Raw genomic sequence first — 23,418 nt, 5'->3', positions numbered from 1 at the left:
ACTCATCTCAGAACTGTTTCTTTCGACCGCGCTTCTGCTGCCCTAACAACTGTATCTTGCATTAGAAGATTCTCAACATTCTATATCCTCAATTCCAACGTCTACATTCTAGCAGTTTGGTTACTGAGTTTCTTATCAATCCTCACAAGCATATTATACATGACATCATTGGAAACAGGATCTAGAACAACTCTAGATGGACCACTGGATGAAGTATCATGGGTTGGATGAACTGGGTTGCCTTCGACAGAGTTGAATGGCTCATAAACACTCAAGTCATATCCCCTTTTCGCAAGCCATCCAATAGAGAGATTACGAGGCTTGCCACTGGTCCAATTAGCTAGATACCTATTGCTTCATATCCCTTTCTTCTTAACTAGAGCCGATATGATGTTCTCGTATGGAAGGGTTGTCTCTTCTTGTATGGCAACTCCTCTCATTCTGATGATCATATATTCTGCAATATTTAGGCCAGCCTAGGTCCCAATTGATTCCATCATCCACAAATCCTCAGCACTAACATGTCTTAAACGACTGATCCTTCCCTGTAATGTGGATGCGAGAAAATTATGTATGCGTCGACAAGGTACGAATTCACATGACGAGCAAAACATGAATTTGTCTTGTATGGTTCTTTTCTGCCTGTCACATGGGCCCACATGGGGGACAAGTTATAAAATGGGGGAAATCTATGTTGTCACTCTCTGTACTCCGTTTTCAGGAGTTTCCCAATATCAAAGGCATTCACTGTAAACTTTATTCCTTCCAAATACACGTTCAAAACTCTTGGGTTAAAATCACTACGCTTTTCAAATTCATTTTCACTCCGGCGTATGCTAGAGTAAATTTTCCTAACAAGAGTCGAGCTATAATCAATATATGAAAAGGTACTTAGACCCATAAGTTTACCCATGTCGAAAAACATAATTAAGTCACCCTCAAGGTATATGTTTTCCTTAACGCTTTCCCAATCTGCCACTTTCCCGCACGATATGATGGCGTTCTCTATTACCCTATACCTAGCAGCATATGCGTTGTTCCTAAACTGTGAGGACGAGGACAAAGCATTACCTGGTTTAATTGAAAAACCAATTGATGCGGTAGACAGTTCAAGAGCTAGTTTCCATTTCTTCTTTGATCGTAGAGTTGAGTATTCATCATCACCCATAATTTGGTCGCCGTAGTCACTGACATTGGGTCTACTCGAAGATGCGACCATTGCTTAAGACAGTGTAGGACTGTTTAGCTTTAGTGGTTGAACTTACAACTAGAGATAGGTTTAAGAGATTTTCGTTTAATTATGGGTTAGGGTTTGGTATATTGCAAGGAATGTGATTACTGGGCATATCACTTTGCAACGTTTGGTATAACCAGGGGAAGTGATGATTACAGGGAATGTCAATGTAATTGCTTAGAGGATTACATTGTAGTGTTTAGGAATATGACTTTGCAACATTATTTGTAAATTGACAAAATTACCCTTATGTATAAAAAATCGTATAAGTTGAATAAACTTATAATTTTTAATATAAAATTTGACTTTTCAATATTAATACACTAAAATAATAAATAATCACATTGAAATAAAAACATTACAATTTTTAAATATTTTTAAAACTCTTTAAATGTTTATGAAATTTATAAATACTTATTATTGCGTAAACTGAATAAAAGTAAAAATACTAATGGTATTTTTTGAATTATGATCTGAGTAATATTCTCATATAATTTTTAAAACATAAGTTTTGCATGAGTTGGATGCGAAACATTGCTCTTTGACCTCCACATTATAGCCTGTAGCGTATAATCCAGAAAAAAATTTATCGGTAATTGTAGGCGTATGCTGGAAGATGAAACGACATCTATCGATATATTTAAAATCTATCGATAGATATTTCGTATGCTGGAAGATGAAAGGGCATCTATCGATATATTTAAAATCTATCGGTAGTTGTAGGCATATGCTGGAAGATGAAACGGCATCTATCGATATATTTAAAATCTATCGATAGATATTTCGTATGCTAGAAAAAGATGAAAGGGCATCTATCGATATATTTAAAATCTATCGATAGTTGTAGGCATATGGTGGAAAATGAAACGGCATCTATCGTTATATTTAAAATCTATCGATAGATATTTCGCTCATAGACTACCCATGCCACTGCCTCGTTCTCAACACCAATGCCTCCAAAACCCTTTCACCCTCAAACCTCTGAAGTTACTTGTGAATTTGTCAAAGCCTAAACTATTTAAAAGGTTTCCCTATTAAGTTTCACCCATGAACTCACAAATTAACCGAACTTATTTTTTGATTCTGTCGATTAAATCATTTACGTCATACTCTGTGACATCTCTACCAAATCGTTTTGCCTCAAAACACTGAAAGCCTCCAAATTTCTCATTTCCTAATTTCAAAAAATGAGTCATAGAACTAAACGCACAAAGGTGATTTAGAACAGTGGTTCAAGCGACTTTGCTGGTGCGAAAACATCCTTAGCCTCGGTAGTGAGTTCTTTGTTGCAAAATTTCACTCATCCATCGCACATTGAGAGATTCAACACTAATTTTGCCAAACGCAACGTACTGCCTGGACATATAATTGACTTTGATTATTTAAAGTCTATTGATTTCCCATACCTTGTGAACTTTGAAAATTTAGGATGGACACATTATTTATAATTGAATAGGAAATACAATGAAAATTTGGTCCGAATTTTTTACTTCAATGCAACAAAAAAATATGTGAAGTCGAAAACAAGTCAGCTAGTGAACCATGACGATACGTTTGTCACCCACGTCATGGGACAACGGATCCTTGTTACTCATGAGCTGATAGAATGAGTCATTCACCTTACTTCCCTCCAATAAGATCTCTACTGTGTCTTTGATAATGGGAACCTTCGGTCAGCATTTATCTACCCTCCACCAAATGAGAAAGGCAGTGCTAGTTGCACAAGGCTATGTTTCTTTGATCGAGTCTTGCACCTCATCATCACTCACATTATCCGTCCTCACAGCTCAAACTACTCGACTGTCACCACAGAGGACCTTTGGTTCTTATTTAACATCAAATTAAACCGTTGTATCGACCTTGCTAAATTCATCATGGATGACATGCTCCGGACCATTCAAAGTGGCATCAAAAGCTTGCTTTACGGCATGTTGATCAGTGAGATCATAAACTACTTCAAAGTTGACACTCGTTGTGATCCGCCCAAAAACCATGCTTTGTTCAAACCAATCGATGAGCATAGTATTAAAAAGCTAGGTTTTGAGTTCAGAAACAACAGTTGGGTTTGGAAGGGGGCAACCGATAACTCGAAATTTGATGAGGAGGGGAATAAGGGAGAGCCAAGTGTGTATCCTACCGACCCGTCTACTGCTCAATCTAGTGCACCTATTTCCACCACATTCGATGTTGAGCAAGCTTTCAATTGACTCCTCTCATTTATGGAAACAATGGACTCTAGGTTGACTGCCCGTATGGAATTGTTAGAGGTGCAGAATCATGAAATGTTGCAGCACCAAAAAGACTTCAAGGATCAATTTCACTCTGAATTTCCTCCACCATCATGAATTCTCTCTGCATACGTCTGTTCTACTTAGTTTTTGGACTGTTCGATTCCATGGCTACTTGTGCATTAGATTTTGGTTGTATGTACAAATATTTGTATCTTTGACTCTAATGTTTTTTGATGTATCGGGTACATTGAACTATTGTTGCTTGCCATGCTTTTATTTGAGTTTCTTTTGCTTGATTGAGTCTTTTGTTTATCTTATGCCCTTTATGTTTTTTTTTTATTACAACAGTCCACATTAAGAACAAGTACCGTAAAAGCAAGTACCCTAAAAACAAGTTTAAAGCAAAATCGTCCTTGCTACTTAAGAAAATTACCTAACAATTACACAATGATAACAAAAATCTAAGCCCTACAATACCTTCATGTCGACGCGTTTTAACCGACAGTCCCCGGATAACCCCAAACTGAAGGACTCCACAAAGACACAAACGCAGCAGACACCCAAACATATTAGATGATAATTTAGAGGCTGCCAGGACCCTTCATGTTCTGCTTTACCACCTACAAGTCCTGCTTATATGGTATCTTACACTGCAAAAATGTTATTGTTGACCTCAACAAATCATCTCCAACTAAAAACCTCAACTCCTTCACAAAGGCATCACGACTTATCTTGTTTGCCCTAAATAGTTCATAATGATTAGTAACTTGGTCCATATCTACACGACAAATTTTAGTTGAAATAGCAACAAACAACATAGGGAAAGGCATCCAGGGGATTTAAGAGTCTTTGAAGTGTTTGAACCCAGTCTAGGATCATTTTCTTGGGATCCCCCTGAATCTGAAGTTTGGTGATTAATACTCCTCAATTCACCAGCAAATGACACTAGTGGAAAACGACCCTGAAGTTCTTACGAAGATGCAATGAGGCCTGAAACAGCATGATTAGTTTCACTTCCAATCAAATGCCCTTTATGTGATGGTTTAGCTTGACGCCGGTTTATGATGTTATCAACTGATTTTTTTCCTCGATCGAAATTTACTTCTGTTCAGGCCCCTGAAATGTATTGTACAGATTTTGGCGGTGTTTCACGCTGCTGCATTTGAAAAACAATCAACAATGCACAGCCCGATCCGTTTGAAGTTGTAATCTATCGATAGGTGTTCATCATCTATGGATAGATGTAGTCAGGCATCGAAAGAATTACAACATTTATCGATATATTCACATGGCGAAAGAGTTAAGACTAAAACTCAAAACCATTAACATCTATCGATAAATTACATAATATATCGATATAATCTTAAAGTATTTCAATTAGAACTGAATTATATGTTGATAGTTGACGGTATATATCGATAATTTTTCACACGCAAACAAGTCAGTCGAGGTAGTAAATATGGAGTCGCGTGACTATTTGATCTTGAGTCGCGTGAGTAGTAAATATGGAGTGTCGTTACTAGTTATTATGGAATCGCAAGATTGGTCCATATGCAATCACATGACTTTTTGATATGAGATTGCGTTACTCATTAATTGTGTGTCGCATGATTGCCTCATTCAAATCTGATTCTGTCGATTAAATCATTTACATCATACTAGTGGATAAAGTATTGTGTGACATTTTTATAAGGCATTGCGTGCCTAGTCCATGGGTATTGTGTGCCTAAATTCAATTTTTGACTATTTTTTAGTCATTATTAGGGGATTGCTTGCATGAATGGGGTGTAATCATTGCGTGACTTGTTGACAGGGTATTGATAACTCTCTAATATAGAGTTATTTCAACTTAATTTTGATAATAATTTGCCTTTGTTCTTGTAAGTAATGCATAAAAATTAGTAGATTTTATTTAATTATTTTAAATTAGTTAGTTTAGGTGAGTCAATCTAATCATAGTTAATTTTATACTTAAATTGGTGTTAACATGGTTAAGATAGGTATTAACCATCTTACATAAGGCAGAAAACAATTGTCCATCCTAAACTATTATTTTAAATCCAACAGGGAAGACACAATTATCCATCTTCCTTATACCCTTTCTTCTCCTTCTTGACTAAAAACCATAAACCCTTCTACTCTAGCTATCTAAACAATGCTATTATTATACATAATTTTCTGGCAAAAATATGAAGCAGGAGGCGAAAATCAATCAGGCAAATATTATTAAATATTTTATGATTTAATTTAATTGTTTACAAAGAAAAACAAATTATGAAGGAGTACAATGCATTTGATGATCCCACAATATCATCTTAGGAGGCATATGTCTTATTGCTAACTGTTGTCAGAAGTCAGAGTATCATCTCCAGACTCTGTCAAACTCAAGTTCAAATAGTATTATTCAATGCAAATATCAATGGCCAGTTCGAAACAATCCCTAACAACTAACGTCTGAAGGGCCATTATCTTCAAGTACGACACCTATAACGTTCTCAGAGTTTGTAGTCTGCATTGGACAGCGGTTTTCGTGTGTGCCAGAGTTGTCTGCAAATTGCACATGCCTTAGGTCGACGTCGTCGAGTTGTCGACTGAGTAGATGATGTTTCCCCATTTGTCGATGGAGTTACAAACGGAGTTCAGTAATTTTATCTATTATGACCATTGCTCTTGCATTATGAACATTTACGTCATCCACTGCTTTCCCCAGCTGATGGAATCCTTTTCCTCCTACGTCTTCCCGCTTGACCTTGCCAAGTTGGTGGCAAAACAACAATTTGTTGAACGACATCGAGGATGTCCCACTCACTGGGATACCCAACCGAGCGAATGGAAACCTCATATCCCTCCACCCAAGACCAAGTCTTATAATAGTCCGAGCAGAATTCAATGGCTGCACGTTTGCACTTACTGCCAAGGCAATGAAATCACAGTTGGTGAACAATGTAAAAATTCAATTCATCATGCACAAAATAACAAAACATGATTATTCATACCTTATTGCCGCCATGGCATGCATGCAGGGGAGTAGATCAGTCTGGAACTCATCACATGAACACGTCTTAGTGGAGAGGTTGACCACTGTGTCCTTAGTCCCGCCTATAACTTGAAACTCCACCCAATAGATTGGTTGTATGGAAAAGTGACATGCTTCATTGAACTATCTATTCAACAGATCGGTAGCCCAAGGGTTAAGGGGTATGGTCAAATTCAATGCCTCATTGCGCCGGTCATGGAACCAACGTTGAAACATGCCTCTGATGCACTCGATCAAGACCGTTATTGGCATTTTTTTGCATGCCTCAGGCAAGAGTTAATACACTCCGTAATGTTGTATGTCATTAGCTTGTATTGCCTTACTGATGACAGTGCACGTGCCCATCTCTCAGGGTCTAATCTCATAAGGCTGTCATAAGCAATTTTGCAAAGCTGTTTTAGCTAATTCATATATCTGTTAAAATCGATGAGCCTATAGCAATTGGCGTCTAGGGTGAAAATTGCGATAACATCTTCACGCTTTAACTTGTTTTTAATGTTTTTCCCTAATGGTAATTGCATAGACCGTGATGAGCTTCCTTGTACACTTTCTCAACTACATTATTAATGCCAAGATGCTGATTAGAAATGAACATTGCATTTTCAGGACAACCAATCACACGACACAATTGGTTAAGAAACCACAACCAAGATTCTTCGTCTTCCACGTGGCCAATGCCAAGTGCAACTAGATATATCTGCTCATTCGCATCTTTGCATACCGCCACAAACAGAATACCTTTGAATCTGCCTTTTAGATGTGTGGCATCAATAGCAACTACAGGCCGCATTACAGCACTGAACCCTTGAATACATGACTCGAACGCCCAAAAATAATATTTGAATCGTTGTTCCCCATCCATAGCAACACACGTGACAATACCAAGATTTTCACGTTCCAACATATGGAAATACGAGAGGAGGAGTTGGAATGACTTTTCTAAGGGACCGAACACAAGACTCTCCGCATACTCCTTCGCTTGCCAAGTCTTACCATATAGGCATTGCAATCCCCTCTTGCGATTCATCTCTTCCATTATTTCCTTTAGTCTCAATGGGGTTACATAATTTCCTTGCACCCTTGTGGAGATAAGCTCACCAATTAACCTCGCGTTCACAATTCGGTACCCACATTACAAACCATCAACAGTACATTTGTGTACTTTCTCGAACGTTCGAAGTTGCCAATATTCTCCCTCAGGCAACTTCGTTGCACGCAAAGCAAACTTGCATGCCTTCTCCTTACAACCAACCTCAAAACAAGCTTGACATGACTTTTTAACTCTAACCTCAAAATGCTCTTTTAGTGCCAACATGCTCAAAGCTCGTTTTAATTCGACTTTCGATGGAAACGCTTTTTCGTGATATAAGTGGTCGTCCATTGATCTGGATTCCTTACTCGTAACTGTTTGGAAGGATATTATATCTACCTCGAGAATAATCCATTGACGAGATACCCCTGTATTTACCCTCTCTTGATCACTATCATCAGGCGAACGAATGTCATTCTTAAGTGCAATGGCGTTCTCGTAAATAGGGTTGGCACCCTCAACATCTTCTAATTCAACAGTTGTGGCATGGTCGTCGAACTCAACCTCCTCTAACACAACAGTTGTGGGATGACTTGTACTGCCACCTGCATGATTGCAATCCGGAATGTCAGTGTACTCACCCCTATCATCCTCTGAAAATCATCATGTCCGCCAACGTAATCATCTTCACAGTCATCATGCAACTCATCGTTCCAATCCGCCGTGTCGTCCTCTTCAACATCATCTTCAATGTGATCAGATGCATTGTTATCACTCACAACCATCACAGTGTCGTTTGCGAATGACAATGGACCCACTGCATTTCTGAGCGACAGTTATGTTTGTTGTAAAGTACCAAGTATTTTGTTCGATGCACATTTCAATCGGAATTGTGCAGACACCTCTTGTGTGTGTCGGGCTACTCAAGCTCATAAGGATACGTCAAACGTGATTGCCATGGTTGTTTGTTAGGAAATGCGTAGTGTGGTATGTAAGAATAATTAACATTCTGTTCTAGGTGATTACTATGTTGGATACCATGTTCATGTGGAATATCGTTTGCATTTCGTGCCTTAACTGTCACAAACACAACAACTGCCCTTTCATCTCGCAAAATACTTCTACATCTTCATCATCCCTGATAACTGCTTGCGAAACCCCTGCGGCATGACTGAGTGATGCATGCAGCTCGATTTCATTATTATGTGAGTTGACCTCAACAACCTCTTCAACCAGCTTCACTAGGCTCGAAAATGACAAATCACTCCCAACACCCCTCACTCGTGTCTCACCACCCTTGTAAGTGTCATCGACCCAATCACCACCATATGTAATCATAAGTTTCACATTTAACAGGCTGCTGAAATTTAATAGAATAAGTGTCACAATTAGTCAATTTATCAAAAAATTACCCCACAATGCATAAAAACCACTTACGCAATGCCTAAGTCACATTTGGCCGACCGTTGAAATTTAACAGAAATTAAGTCTCGCAATGTCTAATACACATTCATGCAAACCCTAAAAACTAGTGAACAAAAGCCTCAAAACAAGAGGTGAATTGCACAAGTCTCACAATACCTATTAATAAGTCACTCAATGCGTAATATCCACTCACATTATGCCTCTTATGCCAACATAACCAGTCACGTAATGGCCCAATGTCACGCAATACATAACAACAGGCACACAATATATAAAAACCAGTTACACAATGCCTAAAAACTAGTGAACAAAAACCTCAAAACAAGAGATGAATTGCACAAGTAAGTCACGCACCGCCAGTCTCTCAATACCTAAGAATAAGTCACTCAATGCCTTATACCCACTCACATTATGCCAACATAACCAATCACATATTAGCCCAATGTCACGCAACACATAACAACAGGTCACGCAATATATAAAAATAGTCATGCAATGCCTAAAAACTAGTGAACCAAAGCCTCAAAACAATAGGTGAATTGCACAAGTCAGTCACGCACCACCAGTCTTGCAATACCTAATAATAAGTCACTCGATGCCTAATATCCACTCACGTTATGCCAACATAACCAATCACATACTGGCCAACGTCATGCAATACATAACAACAAGTCACCATATACATACAAACCAGTCACGCAATCTCTAAACAGAAGATATGCATATAACCTAGTCTCACAATACCTAATAATAGGTCACGTAATGCCTAACATCCACTCACGAAGTTATTCAGCATAATATAACAAACGAAGAAAATAGAGAAAATTGTGAGAAATGAAATTTAAATTTTATTCATTAAAAGGAAATGATACAAAAAAAAAATGAACCATAGTTCATTTTTTCCTAAGTTCATCTACTATTTCATAAATTTCGGCCAAAATCTTGTTGTTGGCCAGGATATCTCCCTTCAGGTTAAATGTCTTGGCCACTAGCTTGTCCACCAAGGCATGCATCTCTTGCTGCATTTTCTCCACTTACTCCCTCAGTGGAAGCATCTCCGGCATGTCCTCCTTGGAGGCAATCCCTTTCCTAGTGTCGACTGTTCGATGTTTGAATGCCATTACATTATCTGATTTTGCTTTAGATAATTTTCATTAAAATGGTTAATGGTTCCCTTTATTTATAGGCATGAATGCTAACTCTTCGTTTTCTACACCAATATAAGTGCAATTCAGGGGGGCTAAATTTGTTATTAAGTACCTGTTCAGCATGACTTTTATTCAACCTATCTACCTCTTAAAAGCAAAAGACAGGTCAAACATCATTTTTCAAAAAATTCTTAATAAAAGCAGCTTTTTTAAAAAAAAAACAAAATTTTTGAAAAATTACCTTAAACATTAGGTAGATAAAGTTACGCAATACCCACAAACAAGTCACGTAATGCCTACAAACAAGTCACGCAATGCTCAACAAATATTCAGTCACGTAATGCCAAATAAACAAGTTACCATTCCTAATATCCAGTCACACACCCTAATATCCAGTGACGCAATGCCTAACAAATATTCACACATCGCCTATAAACTGACTGATTTGCTACTCCCAGCTAGATTTAAGTTTTCAAACTCATATAATTTACCCATCAACTTTTGCGTTCTATGAATAACCCTAAATAAATCCAAAAATCCATAACAAATACCTTGATGTCATTTCTGCACTTTGGGATCTTGAGAAAGTTGGATGGTGTTATAGACCTCGATGGCATTGGAGAGCTAGACGGCGAGATATATACCCCGATGGCCTTAGAGAGCTGGACGAAGGGATAGCTAAATCAAGATTTAATTTTAAAATTTTTATCTGAATGACGGAAGAAGAGAAAGAAACCGAAACCACTTAATTTGGATTAAATAGTTTAAAGGGTATTCTTGTCAAGTTTTGTCAAAAATGATTTAAAAACAGTTAATATTATACTAAAGGCCATTTCTGAAGTGATCTTATAAAGAAAGTCATTTCTCACAATTTCCTCTTAAAAAAAATAATAGGCATTATCAATAGTCCCCCATGTGATGTTGAGGCATGAAATTACAGCTGCAGTGGCATCAACCTGTATCAACATTTTGCTGCTGATGCTGTCGTTTAACCTGCCTTTGCTTCCAAGCCATTAAGCTTTGAAAACTAATACTAGCTTGGGCTGCACTCGGACGGAGAAAACATATAGGTTTCGGTTGGAGAGAGAAATGGGAAAACCCAACTCTGTTTTATAATCCAAATTCAATGTATCCATTCATTTCAATTTTCAAGGACCAGAGCCGCATCACGCTGTCAATAATCATAGTTACATTTATTTTTTGTCAGCAAAGAGCAACTTTACGACTAGGAGTGAAAGATTGCATCAAAACATGACCACTTGCAAATATGTGTCCAACATTTCATTTTGGTCGATTAAATACCAAGAGTTTGTGAGTTCTTATTCCCCAATAACTTCCCACTACCCGAGTTTCTTTTTAATACAATAAAACCAAAGATGAAAAACCATAAGGCTTACCAATATAAACATAAAATGCCATAAACAATAAGCGTTCCTTATTGCCGGCATAATTTGGTAACGAAAGAGGAATCAGTAAAAAATACATAGATAAAGCTAACTGCAGCACTCTTTTATCTGCTCGAAATAGGATCTTTTAATCTCAATGATGGGCAACCAAAAACATGCTGATTTTGTCTTCTCACCGCAGGTAAATGCTACTGTTACGTATATGAGTATGTCTTTGGATTGATTCCCCTAGACTGTGTAAGCTTGCTGAATTGTGTCTATGTCAAGGTTCTTCAATCTCACCACTGATTCGACATGACCTTTCAGTGTGTGGAGTTCTCTCAACCTGGAAGGAGGCAGAAAATGAAAACAAATCCAACATTATGATCGAGATAGAGAAGACAATCTTGACAAGCACAAGGAACGTCCTAGATCTGCCAAGCCAAGGACATGGAAACATTTTGCAGTTCAATCTTTCAATTTGGAGGAGATAATGCAAAACAAGGTCCCAAGTCCACTTACATGGTTCCAGCAAGAAAACAATGAAGGATACTGTACTAAGAAACTCAACCAATAAACAGAAGAATACTGCACCACAAATCAAGCTGAGCTGAAGAATTGCTTACCTAGCAATTTCAGCCCTCCTTTTGGCTTCCTCGGCCATCTGATTGAGCTCTGTGAAATGGGTTCGTTCAGTGAACATCTTGGTATCAGGTGCCTGCAAACCATGCAATGTTCTCTGTGCATGTGCCCATTGAAGCTCACGTTGTTCTTTTCCAAAATCCTTTTGCCTTGTGAATGCAATCTACATCAAAAGAAATCCATCAGAGGACCCAAAATGATGAAGAAGATCATAATGACAAAGGAGGAGGTAGAAAAGGTTTTCTTTTGGGGCACCCAAACGTAGAAAAGGTAAACTGTTTAACAAATCAGTGGGATGCATACCCTCTGCTCAATAACAAGATCCCAGGCCCTGCCACTCAAAGCATAGCGAATGAAGAACTTGATGAAATCAAGTGGGATGTAGAAGATTATGTTATAGAGCCAGATCACACCAGCCCAACCCCATCCAATCCCTTCAATTGCAGCAAAGCTCCAATTTGCATAGACAGCAATTAGCGTAGCAATCTATTTATAATCATATAGAATGATCAGTTTTCCCTGCTACCTACCAGAAAGATCAGCAATTCAAACAGATAGACAATTGACTCACCAACTGAGCTACCACAAACGCCACCACTAATAGCAAACCTGGACGCTCAACATAAGACCAACTTCGGGATCGTGTTACAAATATTAGGGCCTGACTTATAATGCTCACTTGCAAATACACTGCAGAGGCAAGCTTTCTTAAGTCATCATGAGCTGTTTTCTCAAGAGTCGGCACCCCAAATATACGCTGGCAAGTTAAAACAAGTGAGTCAAACAAGTAATTCCTCATAAGTTCACAACCAATGCTCCAACATGCAGCCCCCACCACCCCCACCCCAAAAAAAGAGGCAATATACATATACATGTACACAACTGAAAAAAAAATAAAAATAACTGCCCAATGCAACAAACAAGTTAAAATTACAATTGCTAAGTCTCAATTTCCAGCAAGCCATAAATGGAAAAATAAGGAATGTTACAAACGCCAACCATCCCCCATCAAATATTTTCATTCTAATCTGAAGCGCTAAACAAAAATGGGAGAATAAGAAGCAACAACAACAAAACAAACAGCCAAAAAACCCATTACCACCATCACCAGAACTTCAATCATATTTAAGTCAACTACAACTAAACCTCATATGTTTTGTCACACTAACAGGAATGGTGGGGGCTGCCAACTTAATAAACATTATACGCCAGAGTGAATTTTTCTACAATGGGTTTTACAAACAATTAATTGTATAGTTCAAAATAAAGTAAATCATACCGGAAAAAAGTCTGTTTTGTATGCTGCCCAAAAGAATATAACTGTCATCACTGCCAAGTAACTACCAAGAACAATTCCGGTTGTAAAAATTTCCGCCAGCTTCCAGCTGTCTGGTAGAGGTGATGGTTTGACCCTGTCCTTGGATATTGTCATAATGGTACCTGAAATTTGATAAAACTTTTCAGCTGACAAGAACAGTCATGGTAAGTTGATACCAGCATAAAACAACAGAAATAGAAAATATCAGCAACACAAACAACATTAAAATTTATGATTGCTTTCAGAAATTATTCCGTTTAATAAAACCTATAGCAACTTCAAATGGAGCACAAATGAACAACTGAAGGACACATAGAACTAAATTTCCCAGGGGTATTAAGAAGAAAACTTCTCATTGTTTTATTAAGTTTTCAACTTGTCAAGTCTTTCTATACATGTGATAAACTTAGAAAATACAAGAGAGAAATAGAAAAGTTTTGGTTAGAATGAGAGAACAGACCATCATTGAGGATCGCAATAATAAGCACCATGAATGGCGGAAAGTCAAATTCCCAGATGAGGGCTAGCAGCATGAATCCCAACTGTGAAATCAGGCAAGCATGCAGTAAAATTTAACACTTATCATAAAACACAACCTCAAAGAGAACAAAAAAAAAAAGAAATGGGAGAGAACAAACAATTAGAAAGAAATTATAAAAAAAAACTCCCACTTACCACAATACGGATTGTAATGGAAACTGCATAAATCTGCCAAGGAAAAGGACAAACATAAGCACATTCACAAGAAGCAAACACACCCTGCCAGTAAAGGAGTGGTAGACTATATGACAAATTTATGATATCACTGCCAAGGCTATCACAAAGTGACAATGGCATTCATGACATCAACCTGAGGAAATTCAACACAACATCATGGTCAATGAGAACTTACAGTGTAATTTTTCATCCTCTGGAAAATGGCACGACTGGTCAAGACAGCGCTGATGATGACACTAAGTCCAGGTTCAGTAAGGACAATGTCAGAAGCACTACGTGCTGCATCAGTTGCATCAGCCACAGCTATCCCAATGTCAGCTTTCTTAAGAGCAGGAGCATCATTAACTCCATCACCAGTCATGCCACAGATGTGTTTCCTGGCTTGCAAGCGTTTTACTATTTCATATTTGTGTTCTGCACCAACACACAAATTGGGGAAAATAAACAAACAATAGACAACAAAAACCAAGCTTACTGAAGGCAGGAAACAATATATGATGTCATCAAGCAAAAATCAAATTTCAAACAATTAATACCTGGGAAAACACCAGCAAAGCCATCAGCTTTCTCAATTAGTTCATCAACTGGTAAGGCAGCTATAGATTCATCCTTGTCCTGACCCAATAAAGCAGATGATGGATACATGTTGGTTCCCATGCCCAAACGGCGCCCAGTCTCCTTTCCTATTGCCAGTTGATCTCCTGAGAGAAACCACAAGGCTCAGCAAGACTGAGTGCGAAAAGATAAAAACCTGCAAAAGAAAACCCACCTGTAATCATTTTGACATTTACTCCAAGGTTCAAAGCCCTCCTAATTGTTTCTGCACTATCATGCCGAGGGGGATCAAAGAGAGGCATGAGACCAATGAACTGCCATGGGCCACCAGAACTCTCCTTCCTTCCTTCCGGAACTTCCTGCAGTGAATGAAAGGAATGCCACATTTCAATTACACAAGAGAGACAGCAGCTTAGCACTAGAAACGGGAGTATCAACGAAAACTGAGAATTACAATTACCTGGTATGCCACCGCAAGAGATCGTAAACCTCGCTCTGCGAACTTATCAATGACCACATGAACTCTTCGCTCAATATCTGACTTATTATGTGCAAGGTTTAAGATCTAGAAAGCATTTCCCAAGCAGGGATTAGGATGAAATCCTGATAACCAAGGGACAAGTAAAGGGATAAAGGTGGTAAGAACAAGCTACCTGTTCAGGGGCACCTTTACTGACTCTGTGCATTTTACCATCATTATCGATATAGGTTAAAGCTGTTCTCTTATCTGTTGGATTGAAAGGAAGGAAGTGTACTTCTCGAATGCCAGCACGTGCCTGTCAGGATCAACAAGAAGAAGATAAAAAAGGAACTGCAGAAAAAGATACTTAGTGGAAAATTAATAACCCAATGGTTATGGCTCATAAGAACACCGAGGATTGGACCAATTACCTCCTTTGGATCAGCCAGCATCCCAACTATTGCAGAATCTATTGCATCCTGGTTCTCTGTTCTAGAGGCTCGGGCTGCCATCAGAACTACAGTGTCTGCATCTACTCCTTTGGCAAAGACCTGAAAAATTAATTCAGACACAATTAGAAAGAAGAAATTAAATTCTGCACGAGGAGGAAACATGCTGTAACCAATAAAACATCTTCACCAGCAGACCTCAACAAGATTTTTGTCAACTGTAAGTTTGTTCAGAGTCAGAGTTCCTGTCTTATCACTGCAAAGAACATCCATGCCTGCCATCTCCTCAATTGCAGTCATTCTCTTTGTGATAGCCCCCTGTAGCAATTATAAACAAAACTTTGATGAATACAACTACCTTGCACCAAGGTCAATTGAAAATTTCCCGTCAAATGCAACCAACCTGCTGAGATAGCCTATGAGAACCAATAGCCATAGTAACTGACAAAACTGTAGGCATGGCAATTGGGATGCCACCAATAAGGAGAACAAGAAGATTGTCGATTCCAGGACGGTACTGCCGGTCTTGAATAGGATACATGACAATAATCTCTATTATCATCCCCACTGCAATAGAGCATATGCAGAAATTTCCTATTGCCGTCAAGACCTAAAAGTTATAAGAAGAAAGAATAAGTGTCAGAGTCAAGAGACCAAAAGTTTCAACTTAGAAAAAAATAATATATTTAATCACTTGCCTTTTGGAAGTGACCAACTTGGTTAGTAGTATCAACAAGGTGAGCAGCTTTCCCAAAGAAAGTATGAACACCGGTTGCAATAACCACTGCTTCAATCTCTCCTTGTTTGCAAGTAGAACCAGAGTAAACACCATCACCAGGTCCTTTTGTTACAGGGAGAGACTCTCCAGTTAGTGCAGACTGCAAATACCACAAAAAACGCGCTTAGTAGAAAGAACTAAGATTCCAATAAATCAACATGATTACAGTAAGCAAAGCAATGATTAAGATAGACCCACCTGATCAATTTTAAGCGGATCACCTTCAAGTAACCGGGCATCAGCAGGTATAATATCACCTAGTTTGATACTTATTACGTCTCCAGGAACCAAAATAGCAGCATCTTGCTCGCTCCATCTTCCATCTCGAAGAACCTTTAATTAAAAATTCATTTAGAGATTAACAAGAAGGAAAAAATACTCGAACAAATCATATGAAAACTGCAGCATATAGCAATAACAGAGATAGAAAGCTCATCTAAAAGAGCTTTAAATTACAAACTCCTAACAAGGAACTGGAACAATACCTTTGCTTTAGGAGCAAGACGAGCCATGAGAGCAGCTGCTGCGTTACCAGCATTGTTTTCCTCGATAAAACTGATGGTGGAGTTGATAAGAAGCAGAGTAATGATACCAACAAAGTCTTGCCAATCTGGAGGCTTTCCCTGCAAGAGACAGAAGATAAAATTCATTAAAAAGCCTAAAGAGACAGATCTTCTAATGAAATTTGATATAAAAACCATCAAAAGAAGCACTCACTCCTCCATTTGCAAGAGCAATGGCCATGATAGCAGCAGATTCCATAACCCAGGAGAGAGGATTCCACATAAAGCCCAGATATTTCAAGAATTTGCTCTCCTGAATCAAACAATCAAGCAGATAAATTGTTAGTAGTTAGTAAAGAAGCCCAATCAGAATTGACAAAACAAGAGGGAACAAATGAATTGTAAAAATAAATAGAGTACCTTTTTCTCTTCAAGCTTGTTGTGTCCAAAAATGACCAGCCTTTCCTCGGCAGCCTCAGTAGTAAGACCTTCTCTGCTACATCTCAGATTCTCAAAAACTTCCTCAATGGGTATATTTTCCTGCTCACAACAGATAATAACTCAAAATTAAAAAGAAAACCTGACAAAAACAAATCAAACCCAAACAAACATGAAACATAACGTAGTTTACAAACAAAATGCTTCAAAGTTTGCTCAGATCTATTTACCAAATCCACAGTTTCCTTCAACACAGCATCCAAGACTTCATTTTTGTCCCCCATCTTCTCTTCCTCTAAAACTCAAAACTCCCAAAAGAAAAAAACTCTACCTTGCAGCAAAAAAATCAAAAACAGAAAAATTCCATTACACAACCACCAAGAAAAGAAAAACTACCAAAACTGGAAGAAACCTTGAACAACCGAACGATACAAGTGATACCCAGTTTCAAAGACTTAATCTTGAACTTAGATTTTTGTTAAGGAACCAAAATGAGAACAACCCACAGCTCGAAATCTACAACAAACAACCCCAAAAAAAAAAATGCAGAACAGACCAAACAGAAAGGTGGAACCGCTAAAAGAGTAGTGGCAGTGTTGTTGTTGATATATATGTCCAGTGACAGTCCCTTGTTATTTCTACACTTGCCTTTCTTCTGTTTTTAATGTTTTTTTTTTTTTAGTAAAAATCCAAAACCATCCTCCCATGCTTATGCTCTCACAGGTTGTACCATAAGCAATGCTGGTGGGATCTTGTACCCTGGGTTTTTTTGAATTTTTATGCATTTTCAAAGGATTGGTTGGTGATTTTAGTGCATCTGCTTTTATAACATTTGTTTTTTATAATATATTTTATGGGTGATGAGATGATGCCAACCACAATGCCCATATATAATAAAATGCACATGCACCTTAGCCCTACCCTGTTTTTTGTTTCTTTCGTGGTTTTTTTTTTTTCAGGATGTTGTTCATGCACAAAAAAAGATACTGCCAGAGCCATTTACTTTGATTTGTAATCTTTCCAACATAACATTAACATGCCAAGTTATGGAATTTACTAACATGACATAATTCAATCTTTTTCCTTTTTTTGTATGAACAAATTTTGTTATATGTGATTTCCTATTCAGTCTTGTTGGAGATAAATTTGGACATGGTGATGTGAAGAACAAATTTTCAAAGCCCCAAAAAGAAAATCTTTGCAGTGATGCCCTTAATTTAAACTTTCTTGTTTGTTGACAAACTGCCATGTATAGGATTCTTTATTCCTTTGTAAAATTTGCATGATTCATTTTCAATTCCTTGTATTACGTAGTCTACTCAATCAAAACATACATATATATATATATATATATATGTTCACACCAAATTCCTACCTGCACTTACCTTGTAAAAATCTTCATGCAAATTATTTCAAGGTTAAATTAACAACAGTGACTTGAAGTACCAAAATAGAAGTAATACAAAATAAATGAGGTTCTAAGTGAAGGAAACTTAAAGAAGATAACAACCGGTAAATCAAACCTGAATGTTGAGATTTAAAATTTAAATTCAAATGTAAGTTTTATTTTTTTTCTCTTTTAATTCGTATTTTTACAATATACAAATGAGCATGTAAATAACATTGCTCAATATTCACTTTGTCACCCACAGTGGCATAGCCAGAAAAGTTTTTCAATGGGGTCATACAATAATTAATCATATGCAAAAGGAAATCCACATTATTATGACAAAATTATGAGTTTTAAAATGTATATAATGAACACTTAAACATTTGGTTTTTGTAGTAGGTGCATGGAAATCTTATTTAAAAGAGTAAGGTTTGATCAAATTAAATATTTTATCCCGTTATTTTAGAAAAAGTAATTGAATACCATTATTCTATAATTGCCAATCTTTATATATAAGTGCTTGTATGTATCCATATCTTGGTCAATTATTACAATAACATATTTGGATTTTGGATGAAGAGTTTTATTCTATAAAATAATAATAATAATAATAATAATAATAATAATAATAATAATGTTAATCTTATATACCAGTAGATATAAAAGTTGAAGATATTTTTAAGTCTAAAGATTTTGGAAATTAGTGATATAGGTGTCTATTTGGCCTAATTTCTAAAGTATATTTGTACTTGAAAAGGCCACAAGTAACCAATTAATCTGACAAGTTATAGAATTAGGTAGTAGTGTTTGAAAAAATTTGAGTGTGGAACCAATTGCAAAAGTAGCCTAATTAATACCTAATTAGTATGGGTATGTTGATGATAATTTTATCGATTCAATATTAAATTTAAAAAACCAAAAAATGAACATATTTTATATAATACTCGAATGGAATTGAATTATTATTTTAATCAAACAGATTAAAACCGAATTACTTGGATGAATTCGATCGATTTCAAAAAACGGAACTGAATTGGTAGCCTAACTAATGCCTAATTGACCAAAAGAAAAGGACTGTTGAGACAGTAGTCCCAAAAAGAACGTGTTATGGGAAAGACGTTTATGCTGTTGTCAGCTTTCAATTTTGTCTTGAAAGTTACTCAAGTGTTGTTTGAAATGGATTCAACGTGAGGCATCCAAAAAGTCTCGAGAGTCAGTGATAATAATAGTCCAAAGAAAAAGGAAAAATCCTTTGCTTTCCGCCCGCCTTTTGTCTTTCTTAAAATTTGTTCTTCCACTTTTGCTTTTGCTTTTCTTTTCTTATGCTTTTTCCTTTGGAATATTTAGTTTTAGACTTAACGGATACTCTCATTGCCCAACAACCCACAAGTTCAACCTGTTGTTTTCCACGTGAAAAGTTCACATCTCTTTTTTCTTTTTTTTTTTGGTTACAAAAAATTATCTTTATAATAATAATAATAAGACATATATGTTGGGATTAATTACTTCTTATTGGACACCGCCAAGGTAGACACGAACAAGTTTATCAATTAAGTCAACTTAATATGAAGATTTGTTATTCTTCTTAATTTTGTTCAATTGTATGAAAGAATAAAACCACAAGACTCCCAATTAATGCCTTTTGTCGAGAAAAAAGTATCAATTTCTTTTTTTGTTGTTGTCAAAATCTAAATTTGATCTCTATATTATCTCAATTTTAGTATTTTAGTTTTTTTTATGTGAATTTTAATGAATTTAATCTTAATACTATAAGTCAATTCAACAACAATTGATTATGATTTTAAAATTTCGTAATCAAATTTAGTCACGTGATTTCTTTTGTCTTCTTTTATATTTAATTAAAGTATGATATAATATTATTTAATATGAATCAAAAATTAATTCATCTCAGTACATGGGGTCATCAATTGAATGTCATAATGTCCAAGTTATTGGACCGAATTCAAACTTCAACCATTTTTTTTAATTAAGTTTTTCAATATGAGTTTAGCTTCGGAACATGTTTCTTATTTTCCATTTTCGCATTTACTATAAATGTGGTAAATGGAAAAAAAAAACAAAAAACAAGAGAGTTAAACTCTTGATTTTTACTACTATAATATAATTGTCTATAGATAAAAAAAAATGGAAAAATAATTTATTGTTGTGCATAATTACAAAAGTAACAGGCCGTAAAATTTTCCTTACAAAATTAGGTGGCTTGAAAAACGACGGCGGATTATTATTGGAGTGCTTAATTGCTTAAGGATCAAAGCAAGTGAGGTAAGTTAATCCTGACCTAACCCAAACCAAATTAGGGAATGTGGCGAAGACCTTTTTTGTATGATTTATTATTCCAGGCGAGAGATGTGGTTTTTAATTCTCATAAATATTGTAAGAGTTAAGTCATTAGGAGAGTAATCATGAAATTATTACGTGATACAAATTTATTTATAATTAGGACGGAAGAATATAGGATTAAATTGTGAATTTTGTCTACCCTATTGCATTAAAGTATTAAATAATTTATTTTTTGACAGCTTAATTTTCATTCATTTAAATATTTTTAAGATCAAATCTAAATTTTTTATTCTATTTATGATGATGGATCAAATTTACTACTTATTTTTAAATAAGTGCAATTTTAGGTATAATAACTAATAAAAAAGTCCTTAACTCTTCAAAAAAATTCAAATAAACTTTCATCATGCTCTTATACTATTATTTTCAGCCAAAAACCGAAAACTTCACTTGTCATTTTATTTTACATGACATTGACAGGACATGTTAACATGTTATAATAGATAATGTCATTGTATGTTAATGTGGCATAACAACATGATCATGTAATATTTTCATTTTCTATGTTAGTGTTTTGTCAGCATGCATGTTGATATAAAATGATAAAATTACATTTTGACTTACTATAATTAGTCAACCGTTGATTATAAAAGATTTTTTTATTTGAAATTCTATAAGATTATTAGACCCAAAATGAAATTATAGAGATTTGATTGAACTTGATAGAAAGTTAAACGTTGATTTAAATTTTTTAAAATAATTTAGAATTTTTTGCAAGTATTATGTCCTAATTTTATCACTATACTTTTTAATTTGATTCAAAAATATCAAAAATTAAAATATATTTATCTTTAATTAAAAATACGATAATAAATGAACAGCGGTTAAAAGATTCAGCACCTCAAATAGAATAGCAAATGTAGACTTTTTTTTTTTTTTTAAAGAGATAAATGTAGACTAGACTTTATTCATTCATTCATTATTATTATTATAGAAAAGGAAGGGGATTGGCATATTGCTAATGTCCAACCTGGAATCTGCAATTAACGCTTCAAATGTTCACGGGCCCAGTCCTGTTCCGTCACATGAGATGTGGAAGTAGAAAAAAAGGTAGCGTCGATAGCAAGATTTTTGTTGAGAAGGAGTTACTAGTAATAAATTATAAGTGTATTTTCTTTGATTCAAACGTAGTTCACGTTTTGTTGACGGATTGCGTTGGCTGTTCGTAGGTTAGCGGTCCATCAACTGCACCTGCTTTCAACGTTTCAACCATTCTGGGCAACAAATCTTGAAAAACATTTACTTTTAGCACATAAAATATTTGTATGATTATTTATTTCACACACACTTTTTATCTCCTTAAGCAATCAAAGAGACGATTCAACTCTATGCTTTGACTTTTCAGCTCTGTATAAGACTTTTGGCCATTTGACTGCTCTACCTTTGGTGGTTTCCTTGTGTGACCATTAAGCAGTAGATGATGTTTGTTTGGTAAACTAGCAAAATTTTAATATTGTTCTTTTAATTTAATTAATATTTATTATCATCTGCAACATACTTTACTTTTATATTTGTTTTTAAATAATATCATTATATATAAATAAAAATATTCTAAAATATAATTTTTGAGACATAAATAATTAAATTTTTTGTAGTATTAATTTATAAATTAATTAATACTAATAAATTTGTTATCTTTATTTTGGTTTTAAAATGATAAAATTTATTTACTTGAAAGAGCTGAAAAGAGTTTCCGAATATGAAGAAAATCCCCAAAGAGTTTCGAAGTCGATTTTTAATTAAAAGATATTTCTAAATCTTCAAACTCTTGAATTTCCAGTTGCAAGAATCGACATTTAGAAAGTAAAGAATCGATTCTGTTATAGGAAAAATTGATTTTCAAACAAAACAAGTAAATATCAATTCTAAAGAAATAGAAGCTACTGGATAGAGTGAGAACCGATACCAAAGAGTTGACATAGGAATGTCAACGGGTAGGGTACCCTATAATTTCGAGGTACCTGAACCCTAACCCTATAAAAAATCAACTATCCTAACCCTATTAACTACTCAAATAATTTTAAAATTACTACTATAAGCCTAATCCTATTACATTTTTATTACCCTATAATTACCCTAACCTGTTTAAAAACCCGATTAGATTAAAAAATTATTAAAATCTTTTTCATAAGTACCCAATTACTTAAACCCGTATACATATGCAATAATTTTTTTTACGTATTTCATAAAATTAACCACTAATTAAATTAATAAAAAAAATAAAATTTAAATTTAAATAATCAAAAATAAAGATCTTAAACATAAACTTAAATAACTAAAAATAAATATCCATACAACGATATAAACTTAAATAACT

The 23,418-nt window shown here is 35.6% G+C and overlaps 1 protein-coding gene across 1 annotated transcript; it reads right to left on the bottom strand.

The window, feature by feature from the left end:
• Positions 1-11,364: 11,364 nt before the first annotated feature.
• Positions 11,365-17,894, bottom strand: LOC18604582 (ATPase 11, plasma membrane-type). The gene is made up of 21 exons (XM_088805008.1): positions 17,581-17,894; positions 17,333-17,452; positions 17,127-17,225; positions 16,895-17,032; positions 16,608-16,742; positions 16,330-16,509; positions 16,035-16,241; positions 15,830-15,949; positions 15,614-15,733; positions 15,376-15,498; positions 15,183-15,287; positions 14,937-15,081; positions 14,704-14,868; positions 14,343-14,581; positions 14,126-14,158; positions 13,911-13,992; positions 13,412-13,572; positions 12,704-12,889; positions 12,436-12,618; positions 12,117-12,295; positions 11,365-11,836 (listed from the first exon to the last, which is right to left on the bottom strand). Exons 1-21 carry the CDS (start codon positions 17,632-17,634, stop codon positions 11,740-11,742), a joined length of 2,871 nt encoding a protein of 956 aa, XP_088661134.1. The 5' UTR covers positions 17,635-17,894; the 3' UTR covers positions 11,365-11,739.
• Positions 17,895-23,418: the final 5,524 nt, after the last annotated feature.

The sequence above is a fragment of the Theobroma cacao genome, chromosome 3 (genome assembly GCF_053813885.1).
Source record: "Theobroma cacao isolate CCN51 chromosome 3, ASM5381388v1, whole genome shotgun sequence".
Classification (NCBI taxonomy): Eukaryota; Viridiplantae; Streptophyta; class Magnoliopsida; order Malvales; family Malvaceae; genus Theobroma; species Theobroma cacao.
Note: the sequence above shows the minus strand (reverse complement) of the source record. Positions and strands in the feature narration are given on the sequence as shown.